The sequence below is a fragment of the Mastigoproctus giganteus genome, chromosome 8 (genome assembly GCF_048544385.1).
Source record: "Mastigoproctus giganteus isolate SK-2022 chromosome 8, ASM4854438v1, whole genome shotgun sequence".
Classification (NCBI taxonomy): Eukaryota; Metazoa; Arthropoda; class Arachnida; order Uropygi; family Thelyphonidae; genus Mastigoproctus; species Mastigoproctus giganteus.
The window spans coordinates 30,295,162-30,318,274 of record NC_143582.1 but is presented as its reverse complement, the minus strand read 5'-3'; the positions used below and the strand labels follow the sequence as shown (position 1 = coordinate 30,318,274).

The window sequence follows — 23,113 nt, the reverse complement described above, 5'->3', positions numbered from 1 at the left end:
TTGATAGAGTTTTGATTTTGCCTGTATCACTACTCTGACATTTGGCCATTAGATAGTCAGTGAAACTTTTTTTTTTTTTTTTTTGATTATTTGTTTATATTAGTTCATGTAGTGTGAGAATTAAAAATAAAAATTTGAACCTTACTTCTTTCTCCCCCCAGAAAAAAAAAATAACTGGTGAAGAAATTACACCAGCATACCCACTGTGGGATTTAAATTTCATCTGGCTGCTGAACAGTCAAGGAGGTAACTGTCATTTATTTTCTCTACCTTACATATTTTTCTAGCATTTGTATGATATAAAAATTCAATTACATCTGCATAGGCACTTTTATAATACCATTATACTGCTAAGCTTGAAACTCTTCTATAAAGTTGAATCACCATTTCTGAAGCTAATTGGCATTTCACTGGGCTTGACGAGGACTGTTCATATATGTAGCTATGAAAAGTTTCTTGTAAGTTCAGAAGTCAGATAATAAAATAGCTACATATTTTGATTAAAAAAATTTTTTCTTATTCTTTTTCTCATGAGTAAGTCTCTTTATTATAACGTGCATGTGTGTCTTATGTACAACATAGTGTAACAAGTTTTTTTTTAAATTATTCTTCATAATGATGTATGATAAAAACAATCATTTTATAGCAATCTTCTTTTTGCAACATCTATGGTTTCCTGTAAATATGAATAAAAATTAATTACTACAGAAAAAGAAAATATAACTCTCAATACAACAACGAAATATAGAAAAACATTTTTAAAATCATTTGACACAGCTCTTGAGAATCCATAATATTAAATTCATAAGTATTTTTTTTTCTTTGTTTAGTTACCCTAGTATAAAGATTTGAGTTTTTTAAAAAATTTCATTGAAAATGGATGTTATACCAACATGCATCAAAACAACTGTTTGGATAATAGCATGCATTTCAAATAAATAACATTATATTTCTCCTTAGGGAACAGCATTTCTTATTCAAAGTGCAAGTATAATACAGAAGTAACTCACTGCTACTATAAACTTATATGCAGTACTGTTTTATGGTCTTCATGTCTGAAGCTGTTGCTCCAAATTCATTTTATCTACTAAAACATAAAGTGGAAATGAACGTGCACATGCATGTTATTTATGAATTCCAAACTTGGAGTTTAAAACAGAGTAAAAATTTGTATGATGTATTTCTGGATTATTATAATTAGTGCTTCATGAGGCATTAGAACACTAGAGAAATAACAAGTACACTTGAAGTCAGATGTGTGAGAGAGAGAATCACTTTACACCTGATATTTCTGAGAGAAGTATTGACAGATTAAAAATTTCTTTCTAGGGTTATATTTTTGAGAGAAAAGGGAATCCATTATTATTTTCTACTTCTAACCATTGCTGATGATTATTGTCATAAATAATGTCTAAGCATCTATCTTAACAAAACAGTATCTACAGGTAATCCTTCCCAATGCAAAGACTCATAAAACTGCTAGAACCTACAGAAATCTCATAAAATCATGAATGCCTGTTAGAAAAAAAAAAAAAAAAAGTTGTAATTTAGAGCAGTGTTGTGCAACCTTTTTATATGTCTGCAGTATACTAAATTTATTGAAGATTTTGGACTCAACTTATGAGAGAGAGAGAGAGAGAGAGAGAGAGAGACTATAACTTCTGCAGAAAGTCGTACTGTCAGAAATAAGACTGCCAATACAATGATAAGACTATGCCATTTATAAAACTGGAAGAGAGTTACCCCTTTTATGAAAAGCCAGGTATATCACAAAGTGGGTACTGGATGCTGCACATCCAGTACCTGCTTTCAATTATACCACTTTGTTTTAGAATAATACATTATTTTGGTATTTGTGTGGTAGGGCTGGCCCAAAATCATCTAAATTTGGACTCCTTTTATCAAAGAATTCTGCTGTTCATCTGAAACTTGGTAGTGGCACACCACTATGCTGTAATACATTGGCTAATTAAAAAGGATTAAAAAAATAATAATCTTACCACCATCAAATTTAATGAAGTATTTATGATATGGAATATGTTGCTCTGTTTGATATGAAGGTATGAAATAAATTTAATACTTAACTAAACAGGTTCAGGATGAGTCGTTTAAAGTGAGATGAATTTCACTAATGACAATAATATTATTATTACTAATAACAATATTAATAAATACTTAGTTTTGAGTAAGAATTTTATATAGACTAACCACTGAATGGAGTTTCTGGTAGAAAATTAGATCTTTGGCAAGCCAGCAACAATTCCACTTTCAATACCACATTCATCACTACCACGAAGAATCTTGAAGTAGCCTGAAAAACAAGAGCATGAAAGGTTTTATATTTAAAGCTGTTTAGACACATTGGATACACACGAGAGAAATAATCAATATAACCAAAATAAAAATGAAAATTTGTGATCATCTATAAGTAACTTCAAACAATGCACTAAAAAAAGAGGTAAAGTAGCTTTAATGGTTGTTTTTGTTGAAATTTAGATGCATCAGCAACTTAGATATTATGCCATTGTGTATTATTTTTACATAAGAGTGTGTGTGCGTGCGCGCATATGCACAAGCATTCATGGACCAAATTTTTTTTTATTTCATAATCAAAGTGGTCTTAGAAATTCCTCCAATCAACAGGACTTCAACCCAGACATCTACAAAAAAGTGTTTGGAGAGGTCTGGGGTAAAGTCCTATCATGAAAATGTGTTAAAGGTATTGTCCCAGTTAATGTCTAAGGAGCAAAATAATCAGTTACTGTACAGACTCTCATGAAATTCTGAAACAATCAAGTGTGTATAGGGTATAAAAAAACATACATTTCAAAATGCGCAGGTAGTTTTTACTATTTTTCTTATTGTCCTCTGTTACACTAAGAATATATAGTCGTTTTGTTGCTTATCACTTGCTCGGACAGGTCTTGGCTCTAGACTTGTCGAGAACTGGAGAAATTTCTAAAGTCCTCCTGAATCAAGACTAGTTAGCCGATCCCAGGCAGGAGGGAGGTCTTTCTTCATGCATTAAAATGTGTTTATCAGCCCATTCCACATGCGAATAAAGCTGCTCGTACACATAATACACCCACAGAGATGTGGGTAATGCTTGAGGACCATTAAAATAATAATAATTATTATTATTTCTCTGATTAAATTTATTTTCTGGCAAATGCAGTGCTTTGCTCTGTAACATTAAAATATTATAATCATAATTGTAGTAGTATTTTTTTTTTTTTTTTTTAAATTTCATAATCAAAATTGTCAAAACATGCTGATTTTTTACATAATTCCCTTATAAAACTGCCATGTGTGAAAATTGATTTCTGAATAAATTTTCTTATTTGTTAACAGCATGACTGCTTTAACAATAAAACTATCTGTTCATTGTTATACTTGTAGTAGTTAAGTTCCTGAAGAGAATTAAAAAACACACCTTTTTGATATTTACAGTGTAATTTTCTTCATCTTCTAATCTTTTTCTAAAATAATAACTTTCAACTAAGATGATGTGCAAAGAGCACATAAAAACAGCCTTCTCTAACAAAAATCAAAAGGAAATTAAGTTTTCATAGTAGCAAAATTTAATGTTTCAATGTTAAAATAATTAAGAAAATCCTATGTGTAAGTTTACTTTATTCCATGCAAATGGTCCCTGTCCCCTTTGCTGTGAAAAGCAGCATTGCTATGGAAAACAATTCATTGAATAACAGGAATGTAGCCAAATTCCTGGAGAATAATATTCTGTCTTTAATTTCTTAAGGACTATGGATTATTCTCAGACATTTCATAGTAATTCCAAGTATCACTTCTTCAGTGACTTAACTGCTGTCTTTATTACAGTCTGTTTTACACAGTTGACAGCGTAATAAGGACAGCAATTCAGTCACTGAAAAATGCACAGAAACCATGAAATGTCTGAGAATAATATGTAGTCCATCAAGAAATTAAAGACAGATTTCAACCTGTGTAGAGTGTACTCTACACAGGTTGAAGTGCTTATTTTCTCAGTATTCTTCTGTTCTGATTTACCTATACACCATGTCACTAATAGAACAATTTAGCAGACAAGCCTGTTCACTAAAAGTTTTGCGGTTAAGGCATGGAAGTAAATCTACCCGGGGATATTTTGACTGTGTCCAGTTACTGAACTTATATTAAGCTTATTGCTAATGACCCATCCTTTTAGAATTTTCATAAAAGTACTGAAAAGTAGAGCATATATGGAAATAATACATGCATAGTCTCACCTCTAATTTGTGAGTGTGTGTGTTAACAGACTACACACAGACTAAAAAATGACAGTAGAAGAAGAGTACCTCCATTATCAGTTATCCCTAATTGATTGTGCATTAAAATTAGTTATATAGTATCAGTGTAAATACACCATAGTTAACCCATAAATTTGAACCACGTAATTAGCGTAGAAGGCATTGTTTTAATTTATTTGAAGTAGTGCAATACCACTATCTCGTTGTGAAGGCAACCACAATATGAGATACAATTAAAACGATGCCTTCTACGCATCTCATATTGTGGTTGCCTTCACAACGAGATAGTGGTATTGCACTACTTCAAATAAATTAAAACAATGCCTTCTACGCTAATTACGTGGTTCAAATTTATGGCTTAACTACGGTGTATTTACACCGATACTGTATAGTTAATTACCAAAACCCATAAGAATTATGCCTTGTGCATTTCATTTTCAAATTAAAATTAGTACAGAAACACTGAATACTGCATTGGTTAGTTTTTAAATGTAGTACTTTTACTCTCTCTTGCAGAGTTACATATACACAGTTATTACACAAAAAATTAAAAAACTGTTGTTAAAATACTAAAAATTAGTACATTTACTATAACATTTTTACTGTTATACTGCCTTTGACTAATGGAAACAAACATCTGAAGATGTAATTTTGCAATGAAAATATGTAGTGATTATCTATAGATTAATTAAATAATAATCAACTTATACCACATTAATAGATCAAAGTTAGTTCATTAAGTGCTTGTGACCTTATTTACAATAAATTTCATACAAAGTTGATGTTTCAGAAAATCCTTGTTGGCTTTTATCATCTATCATTTTTGGAGAAACATTATGTGAAGGAACAGTATCCTGAACATTTTCTGCTGTACGGTTATATTTAGATATAAGTTTTGATAACTTAGTGTTACAGATGTGCTTTGGTGGTGCTAGCAGATATTAGCTAAACATAGCGGTGATATCATTTTCTGAGAGTTGTAATCATAATTCCATTAAGAATTATATTGTGTGCACGTGATAACTTTTCTATGTTTAAGATAGTAGGATCTGGCAAGGGTCTTTAAATTTCACCTTTGTATCACATTTAGTGTAATTAGGTCGTATGGCATGTGGCAAATTTAAAGAAAGCCAGCACGAGAACCACAAAAAACTTACCGGACAAACTGGTTTGCTGCTACTGCAGTTTCTCCCTGCATTCTCGTTAAACAGACTGTGCTGTTATTGGTATTGGCAGTAGAAGTCAAGAACAATATATTGATTGATATGTAGGCATGACAGACGACAACATATCATTAAGTGATTCATTAACATTATGATACGTGTGTGTGTGTGTGTGTGTGTGCGTGTATATATATATATATATATATATATAAAGAATCTCTCTTTTCCTATTATTTCCTAACCTAACATTTAAGGTCATAACGAAAAATAAAGAAACCTGTTCCTCTTTTCCTAACCTATCCTTTAAGGTTAGGAAACCTAACCTTAAAAAACATACAAAGAAATTAGTAATATGGATTTTTAATGGCAAAAACACTCATGAACTCCAATAATCTGCTTTTAATAATGAGAAAAACTAATCATTACATAATCTGTCACACCTACATGTCAATCAATATATCATTCTCGACTCATACTGCCGTTACTGCAGACCGGGCTAGCCGGGTGGGTAAAGTGCCTGCCTGGCAACCCAAAGGTCACGGGTTCGAATCCCACCTTGGGCTTGGATCAAAGTACAGTCTGTCCTCGTATAGCACAATAGTTGTGTTCCTAGAAACCCTCGTGCAATGCAAAATCGTGCAATATAAACAACAGGCCCTATGGGAAAAGTGGGGTTAGGTGCCGACCACCCAAGATTGAACACACATTTGGAACCAAACACAATAAATAATCGGGTAATTTTAATCGTTATAAAATACGTATTTTATTATGATTAAAATACGTAATAAAAATATAATATATATTTTTATTATAATATATCATCAAAATAATAAAAAATAAATTTATATTATATTATTATATATATTAGTATTTTATTTAATTACTAAAAGTATTTTTTACGAAATAAAATACGTATTTTATTCGTAAAAAATTTGTTATATTAAATAAAATAGTCGTAATAAAATCTTCTATCGTAAGCAACTTGTTTTTTGTTTGATTTTCTATCCAAACAGATGACAGCCGTTCCATCTCTTCCAATTCTTGTGTCTTAATCTAATGGGATTTTAATTAGACTTTGAGTGGTTCCTGCTATGAAAGTTGTTTTTATTTTCTCCGCATTCTTTGTAATTCTCCGGCGTTGCCTCATTTAGGTCTGTAGCACGTGCAATATCACATGGTCTTTCAATTCGCTCAAAGCGTTTCACAATTTCATATTTTTTCTCTATCGACAGAGGCGGACTGGCCACAAGCCTTACCTGGGAAATCCCGGCGGGCCGGAGGCCGGTGTGATTTTGGCCATAAACCGTAGTATGAGGCCACTATAAATTTTCCCGGGTAAGAATTTTTGATCCAGTCCGCCTCTATTTATCGATACAGTATTGCTTTTTTTTTTTTTTCTCTCTCTGAATCTGCAGTGTCTTTGCCAGGACACTTCCTTTTCACACCTTTTAAGTATTTTACTAATTTTTAGGGAATAAAGCGCAATTACAAAACGAGGAGGCATGCTTAAATACACATAAACAAAGCTGCGCGTGTACAGCAACTGAATAAACAACACCGTAAAGGCCGAGATACACTATTAACACCCCACATTTTACTAAAGCACATTTCTGGGGGTTACTACCATAAAACAATAAAAACAATTTCCAGTTTTGTTTCTGCTAGTGGAATCTGTTATAAACTGGTAGTAAACTCCATCTAATTGCATTTGCAATTATATCGATAGCTGGAATTGTGTTGGTTTTTATGTTATTATGATGAAATGTGTTTCCCCTTCACTGATATAAAACACATAAATACATTTTCAGAATCTTCTTCATTCCCATCGTGTTGCGTTTGGTTGGGGTGGTTCCGCGTTCGACTGCCATTTCTTGTAAACATAAAGGCGAATCGTGCATAAGCGAATTCGGTTCGTGTTATGTAAGATAATGTTCCCCTATTTATAAATCGTGTATGATTGAATTCGTGTAATGTAAACACGTGTTATACGAGGACCGACTGTACTGCAAAAACCTTGGGAGGTGCATTATGGCCACAGAAGCTGATGCGCCAACTACAAAAAAAAAAACCTGCCGCTACTGATAACACACACCATCTGTTTACTGAGAATGAGGGAGAAACTGTGATAGTGTCAAACCAGTTTGTCCAGCAAGTTTCCCAAAGTTTGTCATGGTTCTCATGTTGGCTTTCTTCACCTTAGCCAGGTGAAAATTCCCTATTTTTTTTTTGCCCCTCTTACAAACACAAATAAGTGCTTATTTATTTTGCCACCTCTGAGAGCTAGTAAAATAAATACATATTTATGTTTGGAAGAGGGGTGAAAAACAGGTTAATTTGTATTCAATTTGCTACCACTTTTGCGGATGTTGTTGTTGTTATTTGGTTTTTAGGAGCATTAGCAACTAAGGCCATATTGCTCTGAGGATATGCGGCGGTCATTCCCTGACCTTTCCGCATCCTCTGTATTTGGTGGTCATGGGCTTGAACCCCGGTCTAATCAAGAAGCACGTGCTACGCAGTGCTGCTCCTGCCCACCTGGCTACGGAGGTGTCCTTTTGGGGAGGGGAGGTAGCATTTTCTTGAATCCAGGTGCTTAAAAGTCTTGACAAGGTCTTGACTATGGTCTACATGTCACTGAATCTAAATTGTATTTTGCTTTGTAAATTGACTAAAATGGTAAGGAAAAAAAAATGCCGTTCTTTTTGTTTGGTAAAGTCTAGCAAATTTCTCTGGATATAAAGACAGTAATCAAAAGTAATAATTTCACTATGAAAGTTTCATGTATTTCAACTAGTTTTATGATAAAAAAAAAAAAAAAAAAGAGAGAAACATCTGAGTCTTCTAGGCTTAATAAATACCACCCGAATTTGTTTACTGACTTATTTAATAATATTTACAGCACCAACAATAAAACCAGAAATATTTTGCTGTATATGCAATTTTCTTTGATGTATAGGCAAAGTCCATCAACACAAACCCAAACAGATACATAGCTTCATACCAAGTATGAACTTGGTGATTGGTTAGTATCATACTTGCCAGTATACAGCACATTAGTATACTCGTTTGCTTGTAAATTTAAGATGGATTTTTTACATTTAAAATTATTTTCTACTATTAGTATTTATTGTTACATATATATTTGCATCTTAATTTAATATTTTTTTGTTGTTTATTTCAATATTCTGTATGAAAGTATTTTCTATATTAGTTTTTATAATAATTTCTATACCACTGTATGGTTTCTATAGCATTATATAGAAACTACAAAAACTGTACAGTCAGTGCTCATATAACACGTGTTCACACTACACGAATTCGATCATACACGATTCATAAATAGGGGAACGATATCGTATATAACATCAACCGAATTCACTTATGCACGATTCGCCTTTGTGTTTACAAGGCATGGCAGTCGAACGTGGAATCACCCTAACTGAACGCAACACGATAGGAATGAAGAGAAGATTCTGAAAATGTATTTATATTTTTTTATATCAGTGAAGGGGAAACACACTTCACCATAATAAGGTAAAAACCCACACAATTCCAGCTAACGGTATTATTGCAAATGCCATTAGATCGAGTTTACTAACAGTTTATAACAGATTCCACTAGCAGAAAAGCAAATGGAAATTGTTTTTATTGTTTTATGGTAGTAACCTCAGAAACGTGCTTTAGTAAAATGTGAGGTGTTAATAGTGTATCTCTGCCTTTACGGTGTTGTTTATTCAATTGCTACACACGCACAGCTTTGTTTATGTGTATCAAGCGTGCCTCCTCATTTTGTAATTGTGCTTCATTCCCTAAAGATGAGTAAAATACTTAAAAAGGTGAAAAGGAAGCATCCTGGTGAAGACACTACAGATTGAGAGAGAAAAAGAAAAGCAATATTGATAAACAGATGTGGATTGGGTCAAAAATTCTTAGCCGGGAAAATTTGTAGTGGTCCCATACTAGCGTTTATGGCCAAAACCACAGTGGCCTCCTGCCCACCAGGGTTTCCCCGGTAAGGCTTATGGCCAGTCCGCCTCTGTCGATAGAGAAAAAATATGAAATTGTGAAATGCTTTGAGCAAAATGAAAGACCATGTGATATTGCACGTGCTACAGGCCTAAATGAGGCAACGCCAAGAATTAGAAAGAATGCAGAGAAAATAAAAAATTTTCATAGCAGGAACAACTCAAAGTGTAATTAAAATCCATTATATCAAGACACAAAGAATTGGAAGAGATGGAACGGCTGTCATCTGTTTGTATAGAAAATCAAACAAAAAACAATTTTGCTTATGATAGAAGCAAAAGCATTAGCAATATTTTATTACGTAGCAGTCGTAATAAAATACGTAAGTAATATTTTGGTTACAAATGTGTGTTCAATCTTGGGTGGTTGGCACCTAACCCTATTTTTCCCATAGGGCCTGTTGTTTATATTGCACGATTTTGCATTCCACGAGGGTTTCTAGGAACACAACTATCGTGCTATAAGAGGACTGACTGTACACATGTAAGCATTTATTTACGTAATGAGTAACACAAAATATAAAATAGACAAAAAAACTGTAAATAATTGCTTTTGAGAAGAAAACTCACATTATAAAACAGCTAAAATATGAAAATCTATTGTAGCCAGAAGCTGAAACTTAGGTTTGAGTCATTTCACAATTAATGCAATGGAGACAAAGAATAATTAGCATATTAAAAGTGAAATTAACATTCAGTAGTTTGCATGTGTATATAACAACACTGTTTTTATTGAAATTTAATTTTTAACAGCACAAATTTTATGATGACATTTAAGTAACAGTGATTTTTCATTTCTGGAAATATTCATAATTAAAAGAATAAAAAATTTAGTATTTTTGTATGCTGTTAAAAGCAGGTAATTCTGAATTTTTATTTATATATTTTTATGTAAAGAAATTTTTCAAAAAAAAAAAAAAAAAGCTGGACTAGTGCAAGAACTTGCCTCCCTTGTAACACGGGGTTCTGTAGAAATTGTCTACCTGCTTCTTATAATGGTTTTTAAGAAAGTAACTTGTAAACTGGGAAAATACTACCTGTGTGTGTGTGTGTGTGTGTGTGAGAGAGAGAGAGAGAGAGAGAGAGAGAGAGAGAGAGAGAGAGAGAGAGAGAGAGAGAGAGAGAGAGAGAGAGAGAGAGAGAGAGAGAGAGAGAGAGAGAAACCTGTTAGTAACCCCAAGAGAAAATTTAAAGTTTTGGTAAACCTTAAGTTATACAGCAGAGATCAACTGATACAGACTCTTAACACAAAGAATTGGCAAATTACTTACCTTTGTCACCCCAGCCTTCATTCCAGGAATTAGCTACCAGCCAGTAAGGAACTTTATTTTCAGTTCCCCATCCAAGGATACGAATTGCATGTCCACCAAGGAAGTTATCACTGTGGCGCTGGTAAACTCCTAGAAAAAAATTGTCAAAATTAATCTATGCATCAAAAATGATAAATACATTTCAGATAATCAAAAACATAAGAATGGAAATGTGTAATTGCATATTAAACTATAATGGAAAAGAGCATACAATATAGGTGACTTAGTTAAACAGTATTTTTTTTACAGCAATTTTTATACTTGATTCTTATATTTCATGGTGCATGTGTCTGTGTACAGTAATACCCCGAAGTTACGCGATAGGTGGGTCCGACGAAAATCGCGTAAGTCGAATTCGCGTAAGTCGGGGTACAACTTTGCATATAAATACATGTAAATTTTACTTAATTGGGACCAAGGACTAACAAAAACACTAGTTTAGAAGAAAAATATTAATAAAATTGCAGTTCTTTATACATATTAATACAAAATATGTATTAAAAAAACAAATGACTTACGTTAAAAAGTTATTTCGATGTCGATGGCTTCATAAAATCTAACAAATTCGTCTGACGACACAGCGCCTTCTTTTTTTCACGCAGAATTTCTTCGTAGCAAACTAATAATTTTTTTATTCCTTGCTTTGTAGCTATAACGCGTTCTTCGTTGGAGTCTGTTTTCTAAAATTTTTAAGCCCTTTTCAATTTTCAACCTGTCAAGTTTGCAATTGTCATGTGCTTTTCGCCGTTGCTTCATTTAGGCCTGTAGCACGTGCAATATCACATGGTCTTTCATTTCGCTCAAAGCGTTTCACAATTTCATATTTTTTCTCTATCGACAGAGGCGGACTGGCCATAAGCCTTACCGGGGAAACCCCGGTGGGCCGGTGTGATTTTGGCCATAAACCATAGTATGAGGCCACTATAAATTTTCCCGGGTAAGAATTTTTGACCCAGTCCGCCTCTGTTTATCGATAATTGCTTTTCTTTTTCTCTCTGAATCTGCAGTGTCTTCACCAGGACGCTTCCTTTTCACACCTTTTTAATTAAAAGTATTTTACTCATTTTTAGGGAATAAAGCACAATTACAAAACGAGGAGGCACGCTTGATACGCATAAACAAAGCTGCGTGCATGTAGCAACTGAATAAACAACACCATAAAGGCAGAGATACACTATTAACACCTCACATTTCTAGGGGTTACTACCATAAAACAATAAAAATCCAGTTGCGTTTCTGCTAGTGAAATCTGTTATAAACTGGTAGTAAACTCGATCTAATTGCATTTGCGATTATACCGATAGCTGGAATTGTGTTGGTTTTTACGTTATTATGGTGAAATGTGTTTCCCCTTCACTGATATAAAAAACATAAAAGCAGCAAAGTTGAATTTTGTTCATCTTTCGCTCTCATTCTCCGCCGTCGCACCGTATATCGATAACATATGAAAAACGACCTTGAAGATAGTGGGCGGCAGTGTTGCCAAACGAAAAAATTAAGAACCGCGTAACTCCGAGTTCGCGTAAGTCGGGGTATTACTGTACATTAAAAATCTTTAAAATGCAAATATGCAAGATAGAATAATTATTGCACCTACCTGATTTGTAGCTGACAAAATCAGCGTAAACTGAAAAGGCTCCTTCAACAGGTCCATTTTTAAAAATTTCTGCCTGTATCTGTTGAACATCGCTGGAAACAGAGTATGAGGTCTTTCCTAATAAACAAAATTTAAAACCAGTGTTATACAAATTTATGAAACTGATAGTAATAGTATACATCATATAGTGCAAGGAAGCCATGGCCTTTGGCAAAAAAAAAAAAAAAACACAAGTAGATAAAATATAAATTATATGCTTCCCTCCTCATACAAGGGTAACCATCCAGTTGACCTTTGAATTTATTCAACTGTCAGCCTCAACTACCTGCAAGGGCAACTTGTTCCAACAATCAATGACTCGCTGGCTAAAAGAAAAAATTTTCTACAATCTAATCTAAACCTCAACCCCTAATTTGAATTTAGGGCCCCTACTATATACACTACTAGTATGATACTATGGCTACAATTTGAACTGAAAGAGAAATAGGTGCTAAGTATGACTGGAATCAACTGGAAAAGTTGGTTCCAGTTGGGTTTCCTTATTACCTATCCCACACCTGTCCTATCATAGAATAGAGATGGGAAAACACTGATGCCAACATCACTTTAACATACCAAAAGTCAAACATCAATATCACTGATACATTGTCAAAACATCATATTTTTAAATAACGATGCAAATTCTTTTTTTGCTGTTGTTTTACTTTTAATTTTACCTTGATTGATTTTGTTGTTATTATTACAATTAATAAATAAAATAAACTTTTTATTTCTACTCCAAGATGGCCACACAGGTCAGAGGAGTTTTTACTATACTTTGTGGCATCATGGGGATTCAAAAATGCAGTGGACATCACTCTGTAATTAAACACTGGCAACTCGGCTATCTTGGTTACTGCAGAGGATACACCATGGCATATAAACAAAGTTTATTTTATTTTAACATGTTGTAAGCAAATAGCAATAATAATAATAATAATAAAAAAAAAATCAAGAAAAATAAAGTTGAAAGTAAAACAATAATAGAAGTTACATGAACTTCTGAAAACATCATTATCAGAATACTCTAGTGTTGAAAAGAGACTAGGCATTTTTAAATGCTGACTTATAACTGCTGCAAGTTTTATGAAGTTCTTATCTCCTACAATTGAAGTAAGCCAGGCTACTATATTCTTCAGTTTTCTCCACATGATGCAATTTCCTTGAAACTCTGCTGTATACCTATAAACCTTTGATGCTTTTTTTAAGACCTCAACAAAGTAATGTGGGAAATTTTCCATTACTATATAAGGTGAAGGTCTGGAAGTGAAGGTGCCACTTCAGTAAACTGGATTTGAGTTATGTTTTCTAATTTTATCTCTCTGATAGTAGAGATTCATCTTTCAAATGCCGAAGCTAATTTATTCTGAGGTGCAACATCTGAACTTTATGTGACCTGTTAGGGTTTTTTTTTTTTTTTTTTTCAAGCACTTTATAGCAAAATATACACTTGCTGCATGATAACTTTATTTTTTTACAAAGTACTGCTACATAACTTGTTTTTAAGGGATAACTGTTGACAAAAGACAAAGCTGCAATTAAAATGAAATAAGAGTTTCTAAAATAATCACTTAACAGATACCTAACTTAATTGTGAATAAGAGCTAATAACAAGATTAAGACTTTAACTGACTACTAACCAACTAAAATGAAAGAAACTAATATATTACCTATGTGTAAAACATCTGACTTATTATTTTTACTCACTCTCAAAGGAAGTTAATAAAAATGGACAAGACTAAGGCAAGAAACAACAGCTCAATGAGCAATAAAACAACTGGAATAATCTGGAAAAAGTGAAATTCTTCATTTTCGTTGGCACACAGTGGATATGATGACATAGTCGAGGTCATGGAGAATATCATCAGTGTTAGTCTAATGCTTATACACCCATAAGCCTTTATCTGTCAAATCAAGAACAGTAATTTTCCAAAATGACCTGTAGAAATCAGTAACATTTTTCTTTACAATTTGTATTATGTACAGTTGGAAAACTGTCAAGAAGAGTGGTTCAATATAAAGAAGGTTGTTCAACAAAGTGTGCAACATATTGCTGACACACAGAAAACATAAAATAATCTCTGGAAAGTTCAATAACTAAGAAAATGACTTCTGGAAAGATGGTTAACATGTTCACTGATCCATTATGCAAATATATGGCACTGGATTTTTAATTCACTTGGAGGGGGAACTGCACTACTTTTAGAACTTTTTCTTCCAATTTGACAAAAGAAAAACCAAACATGTTTGTCAAGGTTGCTTGACAAACATGCAACCTTGAATTATGATTGAATTAGCCTCCGCCAGAGGCTAATTCAATCACAGCAAGAAGAAAGCACAAAAAAGTCTCTGCCCTCTCCAAACCAGATTGACTTAATCCCAGGTCAAAAAGGTGGTTGGAAAAGCTAGCAGTGAAAGTGTTAACTAAGAAAATTACCTCTGGAATGTTGATAAACAAAGAAGTGACCTGCCTGCAGAAAAAAGTTTAAGTAGGGTTGCAGCCATTGAAGCTTTTTATCAAATAAAATTTTGTTGCTAATCAGTTAGTGTATTACCATGACTTTGGCCCTGGTCCAACGTTATTTTTTATATAAAACTTTCTTATTTTTCTCTTTCGTTGCATTCTAATTTCTTTCATCATACTGCTACCACAATGTGTTCTTGAATGTACATTAACCTTACAGATAATGAATCTTTTCAATGTTTTTCAGACCTAATAATCATGATGGTCCTTGAGCAAGTGATATTATTTGGCCCACAATAACAGTAGCTTTATGCACCTTCTCTTTGAAACACTGCAATATTCTAGTTTTTGTCAAATGCTGAGCAGATGTTTGGATATCAGTAGTGAACATCTTTGGTGTTCCATCTGATCGATTAATTAAGTTTTTAGGCTTGCATATAAAACATGAGAACCCTGTCTACAAATCATTTTTTCATTGATTATAACTGCATCTAATCTTGTTTCTAGATTTTTAAATGACAATACATTTTGAATAAATTCCATTTTTTACTAGACCTTCAAATGCACAAATACTGATTCTCATAATATAGTTGTCTCCAACAAAATATATACTAACATACTCATCACTGAACCATGTAATTAGCATTAGTAGAGGCATATGATGCAAGAAAGCAAGCTTATGCAGCATCAGCAAAAAAAAAACCCCTTCCATTTCGCCCCTCCATTCGTTCGAAATACCTGTCCAGCTGAGCCTTAAATTTATTTAGGCTATCAACTTCCACAACAAGGGATGGAATTCTGTTCCACCAACCAACTACCCGCTAGCTAAAGGCAAATTTCCGCATATCTATCCTATATCTGTGTCTTTTCTCAATCTGAATTTATGCCCTCTCAGGTGATTATTCTGAGCAAGAGAAAGAATCTCATCGGCATTGAGCATGCTCAAACCATTCAAGGCTTTATACACCTCTATCAGATCATCTCGCCGGTGCCTAGTCTCCAGACACTAATTTGCAAAACTTAAGCCTTTCTTCGTAAGAGCAACCCTTTGTTCCATTCACTAATCTTGTTGCCCTTCTCTGTACTCGTTCCAGTAGCTCTACATTCTTCTTGAAATGAGGCCTCCAGACCTGTATACAGTACTCAAGGTGTAGCCTGACCATTGCCTTATAATAGGGAATAATCACCTTCTTATCCCTGCTAGAAGAATTCCTGTATATCATTGACAAGAAACCATGAGCTACTCTTGCAGCCCATCTGCCTGCACAATTACCCCTAGATCCTTTTCATTCTCTACCACTGTCAGCGAAGTATGACAGAGTCGATACGTTGCTCTGGGGTTGCTGTTTCCCATATGTAGTACTTTACATTTGTCAATGTTAAACTTCATTTGCCACCTCTCAGCCCATCTACTCAACCTTTCCAGATCCTGTTGCAGCAGCATAGTGTCAGTAGTGTCCTTAAAAACCCTGCCAAGCTTGGTATCGTCTGCAAAATTGGACATTAAGCTTGATATACCATCATGAATATCATTAATAAATACAAAAAACAATAATGGACCCAACACTGAACCCTGAGGGACTCCACTAATAACATTAGTCCACGATGAGCAGTGTCCATTGATTACCACTCTCCGTCTTCTCCCCCTCAACCATCCCTTTATCCCTAGCAGCAATTTGCCTCCAATGCCACACTGCTCAAATTTGTGCAGCAGTCTTCCATGTGCAACAGTATCAAAAGCCTTTCTAAGATCAAAATATATAATATCAAAGTTATTCCATGCATCCAATTTTTTGTGACTGCATTATAGTATCCAATCAGATTGGTCAGGCAAGACTTTCCCTTAACAAAACCATGCTGTGTCCAAGCTATAACTGAAGTCTTGTCTAGATGATCCCGCAGTGCTTCTTTTACCAATGACTCCATAATTTTCCTGAACAGAAATTAAAATTACTTGTATCAGCCTTTGAGAATCGGGGTCACATTTGCACATCTCCCCTGAGATGTGCAAATCCCCTGAGTCCAAAGAAGCGCTCATAATTATGGCTAAGGGTTTGCTTACTTCCTTTGCTGCCTCCTTTAATATAACTGGATAGATCCCATCCAGCCCAGGTGCCTTTCTTGTGTTTATCTTCAACAATTTCTCCTCCACTTTATTCTCAGTTATTACAAGATTATCTAGCTTATTGCCAGAATACACCTCTGGCTTTCCCCTTGATGAATAACTCCTCATGTGTGAATGTCGATGCAAAATATTCATTAATTTGTTGGCTACCTGAGCAGGATCATCAACAGTTGAACCATCGATATCAAGTGGACCAATCTGATTCATCCCCTTTCTTCTAGAGTTTACAAGTAAAGACCTCTTTGCTGTTTTTATTTGCATCCTTTGCCAAAGATTTCTCGTAATCTGCCTTCGCCTGCCTAACCTCCTTTGTAACTTGGTTACAGACCAGCTTATATCTATCATAGGCTTCTGTGTCACATGTTAATTTATATGTATCCCATGCATTTTTCTTCTCTGCCATATGTCTCATTAGTTCATCTGACATCCATTTTGGCCTAAACCATGAACAATATTTCTTAGTTGGTATGTAATGCCTAGTAGCTTCCAAGATTAATTCTTTGAATGCTTCCCCCTTTTGAATTTGCTGTTCGTAACATCATCAGTGGGTTCCACCGTATAGAATTTAAGTACTGTCTCAGACCACCGTAGTCACCTTTAGGAAAGCAAAAACCCTTCCCTTTACCCCTGATGGTATTTACCTCTTTGTGTAAATCCTGCATAAGCACACTGTGATCACTGCCACCTAGTGGTTCCTTTACTGCAGATTCTTAATGCATGAAGAATCACTATTGATAATCAGATCAAGAATATTACTCCCTCTAGTTGCCTCCCGAACATGCTGATGTAGAAAACAATCATCCAATAAATCCACAAAAGCCTTGCTAGTGTGTGAGTGACCAACCCACAAATTCCAGTCAATATCTGGGAAATTAAAATCCCCCATTATAAGACTCTCTGATTTACTGGCCCACTCTATTTCCCTGTACAGTTTCTTATTATACTCATCAGAGTCATTAGGGCTATAACACACTCCTACTCTCAATTTTGATCTCCCAATGCTTATGTCACACCAAACTGACTCGACACTGCACTGTCCAGTGATGTCGACTGGCTTCACTTCCTTGCATTTTATGTGTTTCTTAACTAATAGCATAACTCCTCCTCCCTTCCTATACACATTGTACTCCCCAAATTCCAGTTCTGCATTCCTTATATCTGTGTGACACCACATCTCTGATATCCCAACAATATTTGCCTTTGATGTTTTGAGCAATACCTCAAATTCATCAAATTTATTTACTAAACTCCTAGCATTGATGTACACGCAAGTATACATGCACCTGTTCCTTTTCTTAGCTACCCTAACACAACCCATGTGTTTACTTGTACCGCAATGACTCCCAGCAGTCTCTGAAATATCCTGCATCTTGTTTTCCAGGCTGCTGCTCATTCCAATAGAAGCAGTGCAAGAATCGCTTTCACCTCTGCCAGTGGCTACTGTTAATCTATTAGTCCTTGTATCCCCCCCAAGCTAGCAGTTTTCCGACCCACCTAACACTGCCTCGATAGCATCAGCAAATATTCTTGCAATTAGTTTGCACCTGGCTTTGCAATTATAGTGCATTTTGTCTCACAAACTCCAGTAAAAATCAAAGATACACCTCAAATATAACTTACGTAAAATATTCACAATTTAAGTGTTAGGAATACCAGTATCTACATATTATACATTTTTTTATATGATAAATATGCCAAGGTCAGAATATTAACTCTAAGAAAAAAAAGTAATATAGTTACAAAAAATAACACTTACCGTGTTTTTAAGATAATTAAATGAAATTATAAAAATTAATATAATAATAGAGGAAGAGATCTATCAACACTGCTTTATGGGCTTTTTCTTTACTGGATAATAACGGCTGACATATATTGCAATCCATCACAAAGCACTGTACTATGTTTTGTGGTGGTTTTTGAGGGCTCTTAATGTTAGCCATTATCTGGATAATCTTTTTAATTTATGTAAAAAATTACGACAGTCATTACATTATATTAGTATCAATCAAAGCTCAAATATAGCATGAATGAAAAAAAAAAAAAAAAAAAAAAACCTTATTCATACCAAAGTGCTTATCATTCCTGTAACTTGTGTTGTAGCCTTTTTCACACATGGATACACAGGGAGGAGTAGATCCACCTTCAGTGCATGGAGGAAGAGGGCCTTTAACGTGATGTTCACATTTGGCAATCTGGTAGGGCTGACAGCCTTGTTTGCTACCATACTGTCCACCAGTGACCAGACCACTGTCAATCCAATATTCCCAAGCTGATCCCGGAAAACCACCATCACAACTGAAAATATATTACCTATGTGAAAAGCATCTGACTTTTTCAATGTTGTTTCATATCTTAGAATAATATGCAATGTCCCACAATAGCATGTCTCAAGTACATGGTTCTTGGAATAATTGTAAGCAGAAAAGTTAAAATATTTTTAAATTAAACCATTTCAGAGTTATGGGCACATCAAAATGTAAGGTTGGTCCAGTTAACAAATGAGATTATTACATAACTAATTAAAATGGCTTTTTTATTTCTTTGCAATTACATTCTCTTTTACTGATAGTTGTGTGCTTTACAGTGCAACTCAAAATTACCATGCTGATTACTGATGCACAGTTAGGGTCCCTCTTGCAATTGAAGTAATAGCTCTTATCATGCTTCTGATTTCAACAGCTTCATTCATTATTGAAAAAAGTCCAAAAGCATAACATCAGGTGATCTTGCTTTTTTTTTTCTTTTTTTTTTGGTAGTTGTTAGCGCATCAGCTTCTGTGGCCATAATGCACCTCCCAAGGTTTTTGCAGTACTTTGATCCAAGCCTGAGGCGGGATTCGAACCCGCGACCTTTGGGTTGCCAGGCAAGCACTTTACCCACCCAGCTAGCCTGGTCGGCAGGTGATCTTGCAAACCAAGCAACTATGTCCCTTTGTCCTATATAATGGATGGCACTTTTTTATTTATTTATTTATTGTAGGAAGTAGTACCTGCCAAAACTTTGACAACACCACTAATAATGGATGGTGCAGCTTAGAATTTATGTGCTTATTCAGTGTTTACATTGCTTCATGCCTTGAAGTCTGGACTACTGGATTAATGAGGTTCTACAATTCGGTGAGTTTACCATTGGAAAGTGCAAGACTTGGACTCCAACGTACAAATTTTATTTTTAATGCAGGGAAATATTAGGAATTCTGCATTAGAGCTGGCGCCATTAACATAGAATATCTTGACCACCATTTCAGTACTACATAGCCACTAGCAAAGCTGACCACACTATATCGGTCATTGCTACATTCAATTCCTAATACATTGACTGGGAATGGTGTGCACGCTAAGTTCATCATGAGGAATGCAAAATCATGTGTAATGATTTTAGACTCCCTGGCCCGGCTCCCGGTGCCATGGATGGTAACTAGGGTTCTATAGTGCTCCATGAGCTTAGGCAAAGAGGCCAGAAGAACAATAGAACCCAGCAATAGACGACACTAACAATACATCACTCGTGCTTTCTGGAATTTATATGGAACTGTATCTCAACACAAGAGAACTGATTGCAGAGTTGTGGACAATCACCAGTGCTGCTTGACCCTCAATATCATGTGCACTATGTCCTATACAATGGCATGGAAATATAGCCACTTTCCCTGTCTGGTTTATAAAGGAACACTGTCTAACAGTAGCTCTTCCTGTTAAAGCCTACAGGAGCATTTGGCTGTCAAGCAGTCTTCAAATACAAATAGCATGATGAGTAAGTTTCTGATAAAATACCACACATTCATCAAGAAATCGGTCTGGAAATGCACTTCTGTGGTTGTGTGAATTTTTACAAGTCCAAACATATGTACTTCATATTTGTTATTCCGTCTCTGTTAAACAAAAATTCATTTGTGAATAAAATTTTTTATGCGGAGTTTTTGGTTGCTCAGGAGCCAGTGATAACTTTTCACATGCAAAGCAATTATCCGGTTTCAGAGCTGGACATACCAAAGTTGTGCATTCTCCACACTGTTGTCCAAGGAGCACAAACTTAATTGAAAACTCTTCAGATGGTAGTTGTTGGACTGCATTCTATCATTTCCAGTAGCTCTTCCTCCAATTTGGCAGTGAATCACTGTGGTGTTTCATGATTTGCTTTTTGAACAGTACCAGTTTCTCTGATAAACCAATGAATGGTGCTGAACCTTTGTCTATCTAGCACTGTAATCAGGAATCTACTGTTGATATTCCACAACTGCTGCTTTCATGTTGCTATCACAAAATCCATAAACATAGTGATATTTGGCGTATTCTTCATTAGAAAATGTAGCCATTGTACTCTGTTATCGTTGCTTGATACTCTTACAGAAACAAAACAGAACTGTATCTATCAGCTGAGAGGAACTAGCAGTCATCTACTACTTTAACTACATGATGCACTTTTGTGGCAATGATAGGTAGTTCCTGACAGCACAAAGAAAATGCTGTCAGGAATTTAATTAACCAATAACTCGGAAATGGTTGATTTCGGAATATACATTTACAAGGACTCTTCTATCCATGACTTCAACAACACATACTTGAGCTATGGACATCCTATTACAGAATACCATGTATAAAAATATTATATTATTAGTTATTATACTTCTGTAATAAGCCCAACATTAGCCAATCAGAGGGGAGGAGACCATTTCAGCTAGGCCTCAAGCTCCAAAGGGACTTCATACAGTTTTTCAAATGCATTTTTCCTCCTAACTAGAAAACTATTTGTTAAGTAAAAACATTCACTTTTTGAAAACTATTTTGTTTTCAAGCATAATTTTTTTTTATTATGCTACGGACTTCAAAAGCTAGAAGCTGACAGGCTTCTTAGGACCTCTGAGAGGGCTTGTTAGTAGCAATGAAAGGCAGTTTCCAGTTACTGTATGATTTCAATAAACGTTGTGGAACATACAGAAAAACAACTTTCAAGGATCCGCCTTTAAACAGTTTAATATGAAGGTACTAATTTTTTTTGTTTAAATACAAAAAAGTCAATTTTATTAGCTACCACTTTACTGGGTTACAAGGCCATGCTGTGAAAAATTAAACATTTTCAATGGTAAATGATTCATATGTAATAGCAGTTCCAAGCATTTTAAAAAAGATTTTTCAGTGGACATAAGAAAATTTTATTATATATAGTATCAGTAGTCGTGAAATGAAATGAGGCAAGAAAGCAAGCTTATGTGGTGTCATACAAAAATTTTACCCACTTCATTTTCCATTCCTCCCAGTAATTTGTCTAATCTTTCTTCAAATTTATTCAAACTACCTATTTCCACTACACCAGATGAAAGTTTTTTTACAACAATGAATTACTCTAGCTGAAAGAAAATTTGTGCATGTCAATGAGCTGCAATCAAATAGTTTAATTCAGAGACTGACACTGTATTAAAATTGTGACATTGTAGTGAGTTGCAACTTATCACGACCTGCTTGATATTCAGCTAAACACAGTAATACACAAATCACTCATTTATCTGTAAGCGGTGTGAATTAGTGTGTGTTAAATAGAAGGTATTTTATGTGTTTTTCTGCAATTTTAAATGAATGATTTTACTAGGCAACAAATTTGCATAAAATTTTGTTTCAAATTCAGTAAAAGTGAAACAAACTCACGAAATGTTAAAAACAGCATTTAGAGAAGATGCTATGTGATTTGAAGACTTTTCAGCGGTTTGAAAAGTTTAAAGAGAGCTTCTTGTCCATCAAAGATGAACCTTGCTCTATCTCCCCTTCAACTTCAGCAACCAATGATTCAATCACTTGCATGCTCATGATTTGATCAGGAGAGATTGATTTTTTAACTATCTATGAAGTTGGTAATGAAATTGGTATTTCTTATGGAATGTATCAGTAAAATTTAACACAAGGTGAATGTACAAATTGGCATTTCAAGCCAATTTGTACTTCGCCCCGCTTCACTGATAATCAAAGTGTACTGAGTTCTTCCAAGTTAAAAATTGTTGTCAACATGCTGCTGATCCACACTGTTTCTTTCTTCATCACTGGCGACAAAATGTGGGCGATTGGCTATGACCAGGAAAAAAGGCATTTTTTTTTTTAACAATAAAAGATTGTTAAAGCCAAGATCCAAAA

General features: G+C 34.6%; 1 protein-coding gene across 1 annotated transcript in view; it reads right to left on the bottom strand.

Moving 5' to 3' along the window:
* Window positions 1–620: 620 nt before the first annotated feature.
* The window catches only part of LOC150081403 (cathepsin B-like), a 35,313-nt gene continuing 12,820 nt past the window's right edge, over window positions 621–23,113 (bottom strand). The window contains exons 5-9 of the mRNA XM_090379278.1: window positions 19,057–19,286; window positions 12,364–12,480; window positions 10,728–10,856; window positions 2,209–2,311; window positions 621–676 (exon numbers count right to left, since the gene is read on the bottom strand). Coding sequence (XP_090235404.1) covers window positions 2,235–2,311; window positions 10,728–10,856; window positions 12,364–12,480; window positions 19,057–19,286 — 553 coding nt within the window. The 3' untranslated portion in view covers window positions 621–676; window positions 2,209–2,234. The remainder of the gene's footprint in view (window positions 677–2,208; window positions 2,312–10,727; window positions 10,857–12,363; window positions 12,481–19,056; window positions 19,287–23,113) is intronic.